Source organism: Pongo pygmaeus, chromosome 10 (genome assembly GCF_028885625.2).
Source record: "Pongo pygmaeus isolate AG05252 chromosome 10, NHGRI_mPonPyg2-v2.0_pri, whole genome shotgun sequence".
NCBI classification, from domain to species: domain Eukaryota; kingdom Metazoa; phylum Chordata; class Mammalia; order Primates; family Hominidae; genus Pongo; species Pongo pygmaeus.
The window spans coordinates 43,257,175-43,274,116 of record NC_072383.2 but is presented as its reverse complement, the minus strand read 5'-3'; the positions used below and the strand labels follow the sequence as shown (position 1 = coordinate 43,274,116).

General features: G+C 40.2%; 2 protein-coding genes across 2 annotated transcripts in view; one reads left to right on the top strand and one right to left on the bottom strand.

Moving 5' to 3' along the window:
• ARID2 (AT-rich interaction domain 2) overlaps positions 1 to 11,218 on the bottom strand; it is a 186,821-nt gene extending 175,603 nt beyond the window's left edge. The window contains exons 1-3 of the mRNA XM_054445013.2: positions 10,659 to 11,218; positions 10,450 to 10,543; positions 9,259 to 9,356 (exon numbers count right to left, since the gene is read on the bottom strand). Of these exons, the coding sequence (XP_054300988.1) occupies positions 9,259 to 9,356; positions 10,450 to 10,543; positions 10,659 to 10,750 (284 nt within the window). The 5' untranslated portion in view covers positions 10,751 to 11,218. The remainder of the gene's footprint in view (positions 1 to 9,258; positions 9,357 to 10,449; positions 10,544 to 10,658) is intronic.
• A 1,664-nt stretch (positions 11,219 to 12,882) lies between these two features.
• On the top strand, positions 12,883 to 14,587 carry LOC129010570 (uncharacterized). Its single transcript, XM_054445012.2, has one exon. It carries the CDS (start codon positions 12,883 to 12,885, stop codon positions 13,243 to 13,245), a length of 363 nt encoding a protein of 120 aa, XP_054300987.1. The 3' UTR covers positions 13,246 to 14,587.
• The last annotated feature ends 2,355 nt before the right edge of the window (positions 14,588 to 16,942 follow it).

Below are 16,942 nucleotides of genomic sequence, written 5' to 3'. Positions count from 1 at the left end.
CTATAAAAGACATCTTTGGGACAATTGTTAAAATTTGATTTAAGGTCTACATAATAGAGAATACAATTTTATCCATGTTAAGGTTTCTGAATGTAATAACTGTCCATTGTTACATTAGAGAATGATTTTACTCTTAGGTAATAACATATAAATAAAAGACATTATACTGTAATAATATCCAATGAATAAACGACAGTGATAATGTGTGTATGTGTATATAAACACACACACACACACTTGTCACATTTGCTTTATATTTTTCTTTTATATGTGATAGTGTGTGTATGAGTGTGCACACCATCACATATAAAAAGAAAAATATAAACCAAATGTGGCAAAACAATTAGTTGGTTGATCTATAGGAAGTGTAAGCAAAAGTTCACATATAGATAGCAAAAGAAATTTAACAATTTTGAAAAGGAAAAACATGGCAAAAAAAGAAGAAAATAATGGATTCACCATTTCTCTCTCAACTGGACTATATCAAAAATCACATACATTTTTACTACTAGATTGAATTACTACATTGCAATATGAGGCTACCTGAAAAGACAACTCAGAAATTCAAAAGTTTGACTCTTCAATGGTGTAAACTAAAAATTATACCAAACCACTTAAGAACTCTTGATAGACCACCTATTATTTGCAAGCACACTGGGAAGTACAAGTTACTCTAAGCCACTAAGTACTGTTTATGAAGTTCTATGTGGTCTGATCTGAGCTCAAGTATATTGCAAATTCACTTAATCTATGAACCATTATGGAAAGTGTGATCAACCTGAGCCTTACTACTGAAAAATTTAAATTCATCCCATTTTTAAAATATTACAAATTAGGTGTTTTCTGGACAGGACCCTAGCTATGGTCTCTTCCTTGACCTATTTTAATAGAAGAATGTTCCCACTGATCTCATGTATGTTTATATTAACATTTTATTTAATTAAAATTAATCACTGGGCTAGCATAGAGACAGAATAAAATTTCACCCAAAAACACTTCACCATGAAAGATACGTATTATATAATAAACATCATCTTTGTGCATACAGCAATTAACCACTGGGCACTGTACATAAATATTTATCAAGTATGACAGTAAGAACTCAGAAAGACCAGAATTATGGAACCTGGCCATATTTTACAATAAGATGTATATCCAAACAATAGATTACACAACCTTATTTGAATTCTTCATAAAAAGTAACTTTATATTTTATCCCAATTATATGGTAGTTTTAAAAATTATTTACTGATAGAAATAAAAGCCAAGCACACCTGGAACATGGACTATACCTGCATAAGATGAATAGCAACTATGGATAATGTAGGATTATCTATAAGACAATGCTCTGGTCAGGCGCAGTGGCTCACGCCTGTAATCCCAGCACTTTGGGAGGCCAAGGCGGGTGAATCACCTGAGGTCAGGAGTTTGAGACCAGCCTGGCCTACATGGTGAAACCCCATTTCTACTAAAAAAACAAAAAAACAAAATAATTAGCTGGGCATGGTGGCGGGCACCTACAATCCCAGCTACTTGGGAGGCTGAGGCAGGAGAATCACTTGAACCCAAGAGGTGGAGGCTGCAGTGAGCCAAGATCACACACTGCACTCTAGCTTGGGCAACAAGAGCGAAACTGCCTCAAAAAGAATTAAAAAAAAAAAAAAAAAAAAAAGACAACACTCTGTAAAATGTACAGCAGGTCTATCAGCAGGGAAGGGAATGGGAAGGTGAAGCAGGGAAAGTATGGTCTGAAAATATGTAAAATAACCTTTCCTGACTAGCAATTATGGCTGACACTTAAGGCTGGGAGTTGGATATAACCTAAAGCCTTAAAAAAAAAAAAAAAAAAAAAAAAAAAGTAGCCCATATGCCCCAGGAAGAAAAAAGTTTGGGTGGCATAAAGAATTTTTTCCCTTGCTTTTATACATTAAAAAAAGAAAGAATATTTTTCCTAGTTGTTATTTTTTTCTAAGATTAAATAACACAAATACTTCTGAAATTTGAAATGATAAAAATAAAATCTCCGGCCAGCCGGGCACAGTGGCTCACGCCTGTAATCCCAACACTTTGGGAGGCCGAGACGGGTGGATCACCTGAGATCAGGAGTTTGCAGACCAGCTTGGCCAACTGAAACCCCGTCTCTACTAAAATACAAAAATTAGCCGGATATGGTGGCACACGCCTGTAATTCCAGCTACCTGGGAGACTGAGGCAGGAGAATCGCTGGAACCCGGGAGGCGGAAGTTGCAGTGAGCCGAGATTATGCCACTACTGCACTCCAGCCTGAGTGACAGAGAGCAACTCCATCTCAAAAATAAATAAAAATAAATAAATAAAATCTCCCATATGAAAATGTTTTGAAAAACAAAGCTAGTGGACATTAAACAAAACAGGTTATTGTTAGTATTATTACTTTCACAGGAATTTATACATGTTAACTCTACTATGAAATACCAGGACAGACCAACAAAATTTTCACAAACAAGCATCCAGTAAATTCAGTAAAACAAATGGTACCCCATTTGGAAAGAATATAGTAAAGTTCTATGAGGAAAAAAAAACAACATACATATATATAAAGAAAGTTCTCCAATTAGGAATAATTGTGGAACACTTATTTTTTATTAATTTTTTTAAATCCAAATTACATAAACACACTTAGGATAAGTTAGAATTTGGTAGTTCATTTACTCTTTTTTTCCCTTAACTAAAGTGGAGCCCTTGTTACCTTCTCTGGAGTCCAGAGACAAAGTATAAGGTGTGTCCAAGCTGTGGTCAGAGATGACAGGTGCAGCTTGAGCAGGTGCCCCTAGACCAGATGTCACCTAGAAGTTTTGTTCTGGATGTAACCCTGACCAATATGTTCATGCCATGTTAAACTAGTCATCTCAGCAACCAAATTGGTTTCATTACCATACTTAGATCAACTGTTCTCAAACTTCAGTGTACTTAAGAGTCACCTGGAGCACTCTTTTTAGAAATACATATTAATCAAATTATTAATACCTGAAACCACTGTTCAATCTTAGCATCACTGAAAGGGGACAACTAAACATTATATGCCTCATAATATGATGAAAAGCACAGCACTACCTATTAAGTATGCCTAAAATATTAAATCTGAATATTATTAACCTTTAGATCTATCACTTTTCAGCAAATATGTATGAGGGATAGAGGAACAAGTTAATTGACACCAAAAGAAAGCAATCAAAGCCTGAATTTAAGACAGTCTAAAGAACAAATTGACCCCTTTACTCCAAATCAATGGAATAATGGGGAAAAAAGGGCAGGGGGAGAGGGAAGGCAGCAGCCAAAACATCAAAACCAGCACATTCTCCCTGGGGCTCCACCAAAAATTTCTTGGCAGTAAGGTGGGAGTGAAGCCCTGTAAACACTGACTTAGATATTCATGGAATATGGGTCTATCATTTTTGGTCAACAATTCAGAATGTGATAGCTATTCCTGGACATCACTAAGAGATTTCCATTCCAGCAATAGTTTATTGCAATGTATTTAGTCAAATGAATTATCAATTCACAACATAATGAATACACAGAAAGTATCCAAGCACAAGTGAAATTTATGTTTTAAAACAGAAAAAAATTTTTTGTTATTTCTTTTATCACATTATAGTTTAAACAGTAGAAAATGTATAGTTGTGCATCTCTTACATTGGTGCACAAGTAATTGCAGTTTTGGCCATGGTGTTACACTATTTACTGTGGGGTGAAACACTGGTGAAACACTATTTACTATGGGGAAGGGAAGAGAAGTAATAATGTTTCCCCAAAATTTCTAGAGAGCCACAATACACATTAGCAAAATAAAGTCTCTAAGAAGTCCTGCAATAAAGTAACCTAAGTTTAGCCTTTTGCTCAAGTTCATTTGGTCTTCTTTTCATGAAAATTTATTAACATTTCTGGAAAACTAGTGTTTCTAGAGCACAAACTCTAGTTGGCCCTGAATACCAAAGACCGTGGTGATCAAAGAAGCAAAAGGAGAATCCCCTCAACCCCATCCGTCTGCTCCATTTATCCTCTATGTCCTTCCCAATTCAGACAAAATTCATTTTTACCATTAAACTTTAGTAGGTCTGGAAAACACCCAATAAGCCCCTTCACAATATAATTAAAACTTTTAAATACTTTACCTAAAAATATATATTAAGTACCTGCTCACTGACTAATGAAATGCAGTTAAAACTTTGTTTTTCCTTCCTTTCCAACTTCTAATTTCATTCAGTTTGAGAATATAAAATATCTAGTAGCAATATACTTTTTTTTTTTTTTTTTTCCAGACAGAGTCTCACTCTGTCACCCAGGCTGGAGTGCAGTGGCACGATCTCGGCTCACTGCAAGCTCTGCCTCCCGGGTTCAAGTGATTCTCCTGCCTCAGCCTCCCCAGTAGCTGGGACTACAGGCGCATGCCACCACGCCCAGCTAATTTGTTGTATTTTTAGTAGAGACGGGGTTTCACTGTGTTAGCCAGACTGGTCTCAATCTCCTGACCTCGTGATTCGCCTGCCTTGGCCTCCCAAAGTGTTGGGGTTACAGGTGTGAGCCACCGCGCCCAGCCGCAACATACTTGTCTATCAAAGACATTATAGATTTCACACGATCAACTATGAAAATACTGAATCCACAACAAAGCAGAGATAGGATTATGAAAGAGTGCTTCTATTCAGGGACATTTTTAGTTAACAGCTAAGGTAGAAAATTTAACTGCAAAAAAAAAGCATATAAACATTTTTGGGAATTATAATGTTCTCATTTTGTATCCTCAGGAAAATTTGTAACCTCAGTGAAAACTATCTGTCTTAGAAAGAACTCAATTTATTTCTACTTTGGGCAATTTAAGCTCTAAAAACATGGATTTTAAGACACAACACGAACCTAGCTGAGCTTTGATAAGTCTTTCAACTTTCTCCACTTTCTGCTCTTCCTTTCAACAAGTCTGCATGTCCTTTAAAAACGTAACAGAATATCAGAAAATATCAAAATCAGGTTTTTTGTTTTTTAAAATGGATATACTGCCAGGCTCAGTGGCTCACTTTTGTATCCCAGCACTTTGGAAGGCTGAGGTGGGAGGATACCTTGAAGCCAGGCATTCAAGACAAGCATGAGCAACAAAGCAAGACTCCTGTCTATACACACACACACACACACACACACACACACACACACACACGATACAGTTTATAAAGTTAAATTTGAAATACATGCATGAATAACTTATTGATATATTTGTCTTCCAATGTCCATATACTTTTATTTTCCTTCCTTGAATAAGAAGGGCAATCAGTTTATTCAGTTCCGTTTAGCAATTTACAAACTCAGTGCTTATTTACTTAAGGCTTTCTCTTAAAAGAATTGATCTATATGGTGGACACTAACTAGAGAACACATGAGTGTATTCATTCAATGTAACTAACTAATGTAAACTCCCTCAAATGGTGTAATTTAAGAAAGAGCTTTACCCACCAAGAAAAAAAAATAGAATAAATTCACAATGCAATTGAAAATGTACTATGGTAAATATAACTCTACAATTAAGTTTCTGACTATTCTAAAGGTAGGTACGTATAAATAGAAATGAATATTTCAGTGCCAGAAAACTAGTAACATACAGTTTTGTACAATAAATTTTTAATGTCCAAGATATTTCACCCCCTTTCCAAAAAATCAAGTTTTATAAAGGAAACATCAAATCAACCTTGACTATAGCTGTAATATTGGCATCAGTAAGCAAAAACAAAATTTTAAAATATTTGAAATATTTACCTAAATCTTCATACCAAAACTTCAAATTCTTAACCCAGATAAGACCAGCAAATTGTCCCCCAATTTCAACAACAAAACAGAACAAAAAATTAAAATCTACCAAGTAAATATGGAACACATTAGGCAAAGATATACTTGGGCATAAATTTAACCATAAGTAATTTCCAAATATTATTGAACACATGTCATGAACACAACATTTTGGTCCAATTAATGAATGTTCCCTAAGCTATTTAATTTTTTTTTTTGCACTTTAATTTCTCCATCTACAAAATGTAGGAAACTACCTTATCCTTTCACACTATAGGAATATCCTAATAATAAACATTTGTGGAACACATTGAGATGTACATGCTAAGAAAAGGAACTACATAAAAATAAAGTGCATAAACATCACAGATGATTAGTATCCAATTTTTAATTTATTTTATTTTATTTTATTTTTTTGAGACAGAGTCTCGCTCTGTTGGCCAGGCTGGAGTACAGTAGCACGATCTCCGCTCACTGCAACCTCCATCTCCCAGGCTCAAGCAATTCTTCTGCATCAGCCTCTCAAGTAGCTGGGATTACAGGCATGCGCCACCATGCCAGGCTAATTTTTCTATTTTTGGTAGACACGGGGTTTCACCACGTTGCCCAGGCTGGTCTCAAACTCCTGACCTCAGGTAATCCATCTGCCTTGGCCTCCCAAAGTGCTTACATTACAGGCATGAGCCACCGCACCGGCCTCCAATTTTTAAACAGACTGCTTTTACACATTATCTGTAAGCACTTAACTTTTTTTTAATTTTCAATTTGTGTGGGTATACAGTAGGTGTATATATTTCTGGAGTAGGTGAGATACTTTGATACAGGCAGGCACTTATATTTGTAAAAATTAAATGCCAATGTTAAAATAATCAACTGCATTTTCAATTTTAGACTCTGAGAAATTTTTGTAGACCAGCTATAACTAAATAAATGTATGTCTGAGAAAATCAAGCTAACTTCTGGCAGACCATTAATACTCAAGTCTATATTTAATGACTGTCAATATTTGTATCAAAAATAACAAAACACTATTAGAATATACATGGCCAGCATACTAGCTTGCTCTTCCTAATTTAAATTATCTATATTATGAAGATGTATTATAAAACACTAGGCTAACAGCCATCCATCCAATTAATAGCAAACTTACAGGGGAATGTGAGCAAATATTAAACTTGTAAAGGAGGAATAACACATAGAATGACAGTCTTACAATAGGTTAAATGAAAAAGCAGTTCATATTAAAAAATTATTCCACTTGTAATTTAAAAAACACACTGCATTATCTGCTCATCAGTAATGATGATATTCAATCTGATGTAGCAAAGAGGTAACTTATCAAGTTACTCAATTACTATTTCTTACTATGAAGAGCCAATCTTATGGGTAGGTAACAGAATTACTGTTACTTGGCATCTTGTCTGCCAATTAAGATTTTTCAGAGGAACGTGTAAAAGCTAGCATCATATATATCCTCTTACTGTGCAATATTAGACCACCAGGAAACAATTCTTTCAAGGTTGGTAGTACCTAAGTTTTGACCAGCATATTTCTTTTGTATTTCTTTACAAGCCATGCAAATCTTCACATGGTTTTATTTTCCAAAACAAATGCTTCAACTTTTTTCCTAGTAGCCTAGCTACAACCCTGCAAAAACAAACCTAGAGAGTGACATATGGAGGAAAAACAAGTTTAACTAAGAACATAGTTCAAAAAGCAGCTTCTAATAAGAGCAAAAAGCCCAATTTGATCTGAAGACCATGTAAATACTTACAATGTTGAAACTATATAGTTAAAAACAGTACCTATAATTAATGATATCCTCCCAAGATAAAAATGACAACTGGAAAAACGATATTTATAATTAACTTTTGTTAAAAAAAAAAAATTGGAAGCCTAGATATTAATTTGATTATGCTAAAACTATTAGTATGAATGTAAACTCTTCAGAAAAATATACATCTCATGAATCATGTATATTCTATAGTACTTTCTGGTTATAAAATTTAAGTCAATCAATCTAACAAATATGAAGCAAAACTTCAAAAATATGTATTTCAAACAGTCCAAAATTCAAATGCTTTAATAAAAACATAAAACCAGAATATGTATTAACATGTTCCTCTCAATATCATAAATATAAATGAGCAAATGAATGTCACTATGAATATAAAACTCTCTTGTTTCTCACCCCACTACTAACTCAACAGTTTTGGAGGTTAATTTTGCTTTTGATTTAGCCCTTTAATTTAAAATGTACTCTGACACAAATACCATCACACATACACAATAGATGACAACCATATTTAATATTTTCTAGACTTCCTGTGTAACTCAATAACTACTCCACAAAGTTCTGCGAACTCCAGCTTCAAGCCTGAAGTCAATCTAAGATAGCCAATAGAAAGTACACCTGTGCGATTACTGCATTTCCTATTTCAGAATGCTGAACGCAATACACAATAACTGAGTGCATCTGAAGCAATAATAAATGCAAAACTCAAATTATGCAGAAGCCACCTTACAAAAAAAGGCCTGTAATATCACTATTAAAAAGCAATAAATACAAAGAATATCATTTTAGTTTTAAATAACACCAACTAAGGATCCTCTAAGGTAAGTACTTTAAAAATAAAACACAGCCTCATGATAAATTACAATATGAAAGTATTCCTAGAAGAAAAACTGGAGGCCAAAAAAAAACGCTAAATCACAAAATATATCATCTAGACTGTAACACATACCAACAGAATAAGAAATTTAACTTTGTCGAATAAGAAGTCAAAAAAGAAGAGGGAGAATGAAAGAAAATCCAGATTATAGTATCCCATTTCATAGTATCCCCATTTTCCTAAAGATATAATAATCCTTTCGAACGTTTTTAAGTCACTGGAAATTCAACAAAAAGTAATTATCAAAACAATCCTGGTCACCTAAGCCACCAACATGTTATGCCATGTAGAAATATTCTATTGAAAAACCTATTCAATGACAATGTTCCAAACAAGAAGTTCCATTAAAAAAAAATACTTAAAGTCAGAATTTTTAAAACTAAAGGAGTTTCCAAAACAAAGAAAAAAATTTTCCCAAAGGTTACAAAGTTTCATTAACTAACTTAAGTCTTTTACTAAGCATCACCTTTCTGCCCCTCAGTGGGTATCAAGCGATCAATAACAATGTCACAAAAGAATGTTTACCAAGATTGGGGCTGGGGTGTCACCTGTAATGATTTTGTATGAAAAATGTAAACGATCCTGAAATTGGTGAGGAAAACTTTCACCTTTCTACAATCTCACTTTATTTATATTAAATGTGTCTCAGTCTGAAATGAACAAGAGCTTAAGAACTGTTTGGTGTGCAAGGTTTGCTTTTGTTTTTGCTAAAAACAAATCTCTCCATAAGTCCCTTATTTCCAAATACTATGGAAAAGTCACTACTACTCACCGCAAGTAATACTGTTTTAAAGCAAAGGCAGCGTTAGAACAACTTCTGGGAAAGTTGAACTCTTCAACAATTTCTCCCCACTGATTCTTCTCAGAAACCTGGTAAAACACAGGCACACTTGTCTGAACGTGAACAATCTAAGAAAATCTTAACCTAACTATGAAGTAAATACCCATTCTACAGAGATCTGTAGATACCTAAGGCATCAGTGAGTGTTTCGGATCGATCGGTAAGAGTTACTAAGCAAGGGCTTCTTGAATCACTGTGTTTTCACCAGAGAGCCCTGTATTTAATACCACTTGTTTTGTTTGGGGGTGGGGGGGGGGGTTGGTGGGTTTGTTTTGTTTTTGAAACCCGGACAATAACCAATCGCAAGTCCCTCTGTCGCCCCCTTTTAAATCTCAACGCGGTCCGTTTACACTAAAAAAAAAAAAAAAAAAAAAAAAAAAAAAAGTTCAAAAGGATCAATACAGTTCCGGACAGCGACGTCCGCGGGTTCGGGGGGGGGCCGGGGCCGGGGCCGATTCCGATCCCTCTCCCAGATCTATCCATCTCCATAGGCCCTTCTTTGAGGCCTACAGCTTCTGCCTAGCCTTGAAGCCTAAGATGGCTATTTGGAGACAGGTCCTGGTTTCTTTTGTTAGCTGTATAAACCGAGGGCGACGGGGCCGAGGCTGTGCCCCCGGCTGCCGGGATCATTTCGCAGCCGATTATCGATGTTAAACCTGCCCGCGCTAATTTTGAGTTGCACGAAAACTGCTCTCAGAGTCTGTGTGTCTCTGTGTCTCCGCCTGTGCTAGAGCGGCAGCGGCGGCAGAGCTGACTCGCGAGCTAGCGAGCGGGCGGGCGGCGCGGGAGCGGGGCGGGCGCGGGGCTCAGGCTGGCGCCCCGCACGCCCGCACTCCCCGCCGCGGCGCTCAGACCCCGCCGGCCCGACCGGGCACCGGGCAGGGCGCGAGCCGGCGCCGGGCCGCCCGCCGGCAGAAGCCCCGCGCCCGCCGCGCGCACGCGAGCCACCAGGCCAAAAACAGCCCCGCCGCCGTCCGCCTCCGTGCCACCGGCTGGGAGCGAAAAGAACGCCTTTTGCCCCCGCGGGCCACCCCCCCAGCCCCAAGCGCCCACTCCGGGGTCAAAGGAGACTTTTTGGAGGAGGCCAGCGAGAGGGAAATACAAATTAAAACTTCCACTCACCTTCGCGAATCCGCCTAAAGTAGTGACTCTGGTGTAGAGACCGTGAAGATCCAGCTCCTTCCCACCCACCGCAGGGATTTTTTTAAAAGGCGACCTGCGAGAGAGAGAAAGCCCCGCACTTGTCAGCCGGGACCCCGTGCCCGGCCCGGGCGGGAGAGCCCCGTTCGCCCCGGCTCGCCCCGGCGCTGCCCCCCCGGTTCTGCTCTCACCCTCTGCTGTGGTGGAACTGCCGCAGCTCGTCCAGGAAAGCGAGTCCCTTTCTCCGCTCGTCCGGAGGCGCCTTCCCCGTCGAGTTTGCCATTATTTTTTCAAAGGAGGTTTTTAAAAAACCCAGATCGGTGTTTTAAAAGCGCCCCCCGCTCCCAGCGCTTCCTACCAGAGCCCGGAGCCCATTCCTCGGCCGGCGGCGGCGGGGCTCAGTCATGGGCCGGCGGTGGCGGCGGCGGCGGCGGCGGCGGCGGCGGCGGCGGCGGCGGCGCAGGGAGGGAGGGAGGGAGGGGGAGGAGGAGGAGGAGGGGAAGGAGGGAGCAGGAGGCCAGGGGGAGAGGAGGGAAGGAGGGAGGGGAATTTCTAAAAAAGTTTAAAGAAATCGGAGCGAAACTAGAAGGGCAGGCGACTGCCGGATCCGCGCGAAGCCGCGGGGCGAGCGCGGCCCCCACCCCTTCCTTCCCTCCCTCCCTCCCCGTGGCCCGGCTCTCGCCCGCCTCTTAGCGCCGCCGGCTGAGGCGGCTCAGCCCGGGGACGCGATTCAACATGGTGCTGCTGCCGGGGGCGCGCGAACGGGCGAGGGGCAAGCCGAGCCGATGGTGAGGGGTCTGGGCGGCCAGAGGCCCAAGAGTTTCGGCGGCGGCGGCGGCGGGGCTAGGGCAGGCGGGGCTGGGGTGGGGACGGGGAGGTCTGTGTGGTGGTTTGTGGAAAGCGCGGTGACAGCGTGTATTTCGGCCCCGGCTCCGCGGGGCCCTCGCACACATTCACGCGCGGCCTCGGCCGCGGAGGCCGGGGCGTCCCCGGGCACAAGCACCAGCGGCAGCTGAGCCGCTGCGCGCCGCCCGCCTGCTTCCCTCCCCGCCAGCCTCCCTCTCTGCCGCCGCCACGGCCTGGCAGCCAGTGCCACACAGCGACCCCCGAGGGCTGGCCGCGGCACTGCGTCTGGCTCCACACCGCCCCGGCAGCTCCTCGCGGGGAACAATAGACTCGGCTCGCCGGGCTTAGGGTTCGTCTGCAATGTGCCGTACATTTCACACGCACACAAAGCCGGCGGAAAGGGGGGCGGCGCGGGGAAACGGCCACTACCGGTTGTTCCAGGGTTAGGGGTGGAGGCGATGTTCGCGTCCCTGGCCCGGCTGTTGGAAGGGCCGCTTCGGAGTCCCCGCCTGCCCGACAGAACCGGTGTGGCGCTCAGAAGGGAAAGGAAGCTCACCGGGGTAGCTCCTCACGCTACGCTAACATTCACAGATCGGAATAAAGTCAATTTGTTACCTTCTGTTTTTGTAAAATCTAAAGGAATCGGCTTTTATGAGCCGTATGCTAGTATTTTGGGGCCTGGTTAGCACATTTTCTATGAATTATCCACACGCTAACTTTAGCAAACTATACGTTAAATACAATGTGAACTGTCTGTCCTAGTTCTGTGGAAATAGAGTAATGCTCTTAATTCATCTTGCCGCTGGTTGGCTTCACATATCAAACTGGAGTATTCTATGAGCAAAGTTATGCAAACTAAACTGGTTGGGAAGCAATCTATCGAACTTCGACAATAATAATTAACGTTTACATTTTTATAGTAAGGTCTTTTCAAGATTGCTGCGTTTAAAATAAATATCGAATAAAACATGTTTTTCCTTGCTTTCAAATGTCTTAAATGTAATCCTCGTTTAAAATATTTTGAAGGTTAAAAAAACCCTTTGCTTAAATGAGAGTCAAAACATCTCAACAAATACTACCACCAAAATTTGCATTTACGAGGGGTGTTGGAGCCGGCTCTTTGCTACAAATGTTAAGATTACAGTACGTGAAACGTATTATTATTCCCATTTTAGTGACGGCCACCACGGGCAAAGTCACTGCCTAACCCAAGGTCACAGGGTAGTAGGGGTCTGGATGGGTTATTTCAGGTAGTCGTTCCAATGGGAACATTGCTTTGGAGGTGAAAAATTATGTAATATAGTGCAGCGTGCTTCCGGTGCTCACTCTAGGAAACGGACTTATTTCCCAACTAAAGTTTGTCTCTTAATTGGGGTCGGAATAAGGTTGTGGCTAGGAAGTTCCTGACACCCCAGGGCCAGTGAGTGTCTAGGAAGCCTGTGAGGGGCGGAGACCCGGCCTGGGGAGGTGGAGAAGCTCTGCGGCCGCGGGAGACTAGGGGTGAAGCTGCTGCGAGGAAGACCCGGTCAGCTGTCCCTTCCCCCACCGGTCCTCTTAGGGGGAGTGGAGATGTGGGCCTCGGAGCTGCGTGGCCCGGGCTGTGCGGATTCCCTAAACGCCGCACTTGCGCACAGCCCCTTACGTAACCGTCAGTGCTGGGGATTCCCTGGAGGGGGTCATTCTATTCAACCATTATACACACCCCGGGCTCCTGCCGCCGCGCCGCCGCCGCCTCACAAAATGGCGGCGCCCATAGAGGAGACAGCGGCCGCCTCCCCGGCCCCATTTTGTGGGAGGCGAGAGATCTGTCAACATGGAAAACCTCTGCTGAGGATGCATCCGAGTTTGGAAACCCCACTTAAGGGATGGAGCCTGGGGGATCACATTAAACGGAAAATGCCAACGACTTCTACTACCTCTACGCGTTTTTAGTTTTTCATTTTCTCGAAGGAAGCGCCAGAAGCCTGTGGAGTAATTGTAACTAGAGGGAGAACGGAAAGCTGAGGTGACTGCTCCGGCGACTTGCCGCGGCGCCTTGGTGGCTTTGGTTGCTCTTCCACGCTCCCGGCAGCTGACCAGAATCTCTTGGAGGGTCTCCTGGGCCACCTCGGCCGCGCCAGTCGTGCAATGAGACTTTTCTGTAGTTTTAAAATGCCACAGTCCACGGCCCGGTCGGCACCGCTAGCCTGAATCGTGGGCTTCGGGAACCCTGGAGGCTGCTGCTCCAGGAACTCGCGGTCGGCCGGGAGCCGGGGAGCTTCGTTGCCGGGAGCGGGCGGTATTCGCGGATTCCGGCGGCCCTGGCGGGTCGCGGCCGGAATCCGAGCCGGGGATGACGGTGCTGATGGAGCTGATGGGGCAAGAGTGGGAACGGAGGCACGTACACTGAAATTTAAGTCGTCCGAGTTGGGACTTAAAATAGCAGGTTAATATTGTCTCAGGCGAGACTTAGAACGTCTTTTCTGGTATCCCAGTCTGCAGTGGGCAAATCTATTGTCTTTATTTCTCATTTAAGGGCAGAATGGAGGGATGACATATTTTTACTTTTCAAGAGGCGGTTGCCACTTTTAAGTCACTGTTATTTGTGTGTGTGTGTGTGTGTACATACACAAACATATACAATAGTGTGTTTTCCTTTTCAGAGCAAGTATCAAAGGCTAAAGACTTGGAGTGATACTAGTGTTTAAAAGCCTTTTTAAAAAATTAAGATGTGATGAGAAACTGGAGAATTCACTTTTAAAAATTCCTTTTCTGTAGAAGAGGCTATCTTCAAAATGGAGTCCTAAAGTATATCTGATGGATAGAATTTAAATTCTTAACACTGTATACCCTGTGGTCAAAAGCATCAACGTAAAACTTGATGTTTATCAGATTACTTACGTTTCAATTTTCCTGTGGTTAGAAAAATTAAGACAGAAGTAAGCTGTAACGGTATTTGCTTGTAAGAGTAACGTAAAGGTTTAAGGAAAGGTTTGTTTGTTGAAATAGATATGCATCACACGAATAATTTATTTTAAATGTTGTTTTCCAGTTGCAGCAATCATTTGTGTTTACATGACTTTTTAAAAAAGGGTTTAGTTTATGTTGATTTTGACCCTCTTATTTAATCTCTAGTGCAGAAGTGCAGCTTTCTGCAGGCTGCGCCTCAATCACTAAGTTCCACTCTCCATCCTCTGCCGCGCTACTCCTGGCATGTGGATCACCAAGATACAATTTCTGGTCCTGTCTGTTCTTACTGATGTCCTTTAAAGCTAATAAATTTGATTGCCACTAATCAGTCTGTATCTCTTGCAAAAACACCACATTTAGCATCCAGGTAGAGTCAGAGTATGTTTTTTATGAGATTGTACTAAAGTAACCTTCTATTACATTTCTTATTACCATATTGCATTTCCTATAGTGGGCAGCATAGAGCAGGTGGATCCTGGCAAAGTAGTGTTAGAGATGTGCTGACAGCTTTACAATAGATATTCTCCAACTAATTTGACAAGATATAAAATAAAATGTAGTTCGTAGTTTTCAAGCATTGATGGAAAGTGTTCCTATTAAAAAATGACCAATAACAATGGAAATTGTTGCAATCCAATTTGTATAGTTTACTGTTCTGATGACAAAGCCCTTATGATGGGAAAAATGTAGTGTTGCTTTGTAACTGCAAACGCTGCACGCCGTAATTAGAGTTTTATGTTATTTTATTTGAATTTTTCATTCTTACCATCAGTTTTAATATTAGTCAGGAAATTGTGATAAATTAAAAATTCCCTCATTTAACTAAACCTTAAAAAACTGTACCCAGTTTCAAATCAAGCATTATCAGGTGTATGATTACAACAGCTGAAATAAATTGAGGAATTGGTATGCCAACTCAGTGGAGAAATTTTGGGATTTTAGGTCACTCTAAGATTTAAAAAATAGTTTGATTCGTTAAACAAGGCTATTGAAGTTAAATTGATATTTCCTTAAAGATGATTTTAGAGAAAAATTCCTTGGCGAGCTTCGAGAATGCATGCGTTCATGGCTTCTCTTGCCTGTACCTACTGCTATACTTTTTTATGTGGACTAATTTGTCTTATTTGAAAATTTGATTACAATATCAAATCCTAGATGAAGCCCTTCCATTCTTAGGGTGATTCTAAGGAGTACTGATAACTAAGCTCTTAAAAGGCGAGGAAATGGTTTATTCTACTGCAGATTAGGGTAATCTTAGTACAGACACTCTGATGGTAATTTTAAGCAGTGTGGATAACCAAGCTTTTAAAAGATAAGGAAATAGTTTATTCTACTTCAGAGTAGGGTAATTTTAATGCCCTGAATATACTCTGAATCTTTTATAGATAGATTTCTGAATGATTTGGCCCAAAAAAGTCTGATAAGCTTTGGGGGATTTTTAAATTTTTTTTCTCTTAAAGAGAAATCAGAAATGTGGGATTTTTTTAAAAAAATAGTTTTCAGTAGATATTGGAGATTATGCTTTGTACATTAAATCCAGTTTGATTTTTAAGTGATAATTTTCAATTAAAGACTTTTTAATAAGACAACTAAAAAATTAAATTTTAGACAATTATAATAATATTTTTTGGAGAAGCATTCCCAGATGTGCTTTTGACAGGGAGTTGATTTCATTTCATTAGTTGTTTGGGTTGTTTAATCCAGAATTTTTAAAACTGTTATGGGTTTAATTTGCTACATTTGTCCATTCTTATTCATCTGTTTTGATCACTGAAAAGAAAAGTTGTCTAAAAACTGTGCTCATTATACACAGTTTATAGTATTTTAATACTTTGTTTATAGTATTTAATAGCTTCTGAAAACTTTAAGAGAACATACTAAACCAAGGAACTATTTATTAATGGTAATCTATATTTAGTAATAAATATATTTGTAACTTACTAAATGTAAGTTTACTAAATGTAGATTACTAAATCACTGAGTAAATATTTCTTGAATATTTGGACAAGAGATGGGGGGAGGGAGAATGACTTGACCCTCAAGAAACTTAACTGCTACCTTTAAAAGGTTATAATGAAGCTGGGCACAGTGGTACACACCTGTAGTCCCAGCTACTCAGGAGGCTGAGACAGGAGGACCCCTTGAGCTAAGGAGTTCGAGGCCCTGTCTCTTAAAACAAAAAAAGTTATAAAAATATTCAGACTGGAGGGTTCCTAACTGTTAATACTTAAGCAGGGTCTTTACCACAGAGTTAAATTTAAAATTCTGTTTAGAATGGTAACAAATTTAATTATGTACAAAACAGCATCACTTTAGTGTTAGGATCAGTGTTACTCAAAGTGTTGTAATAATGTTAATAACAAGCATTTAAATCACATTGTTTGAAAACTGGGATCTACAAAAAATATGATTCCAATAATTAACTTTTTAATTATGGGAAAGGCAAGGGAATGTTCAGTGAATGTAAAAAAGTATACTACCGAGCAAACAAATTGTTTTAATGAATTTTGATTTTCTGTTTTAATTTTTTGGTACATTGACTCTTCTTGACATGGCACTTTGCTATTAATTAAAAAAATTAAACCCCAAAGACAAATTAATTCTGTATTTAATGCAGATTTAATTCTTGACTAGCTGTAATGCTTAAGGAGTTGGCAGTCTTGTTGGCAAAACAATAAAA

Excerpts from the sequence above, each read along its gene's own strand:
- LOC129010570 (XM_054445012.2), top strand. The coding sequence starts at position 12,883 with ATGTGGGCCTCGGAGCTGCGTGGCCCGGGCTGTGCGGATTCCCTAAAC.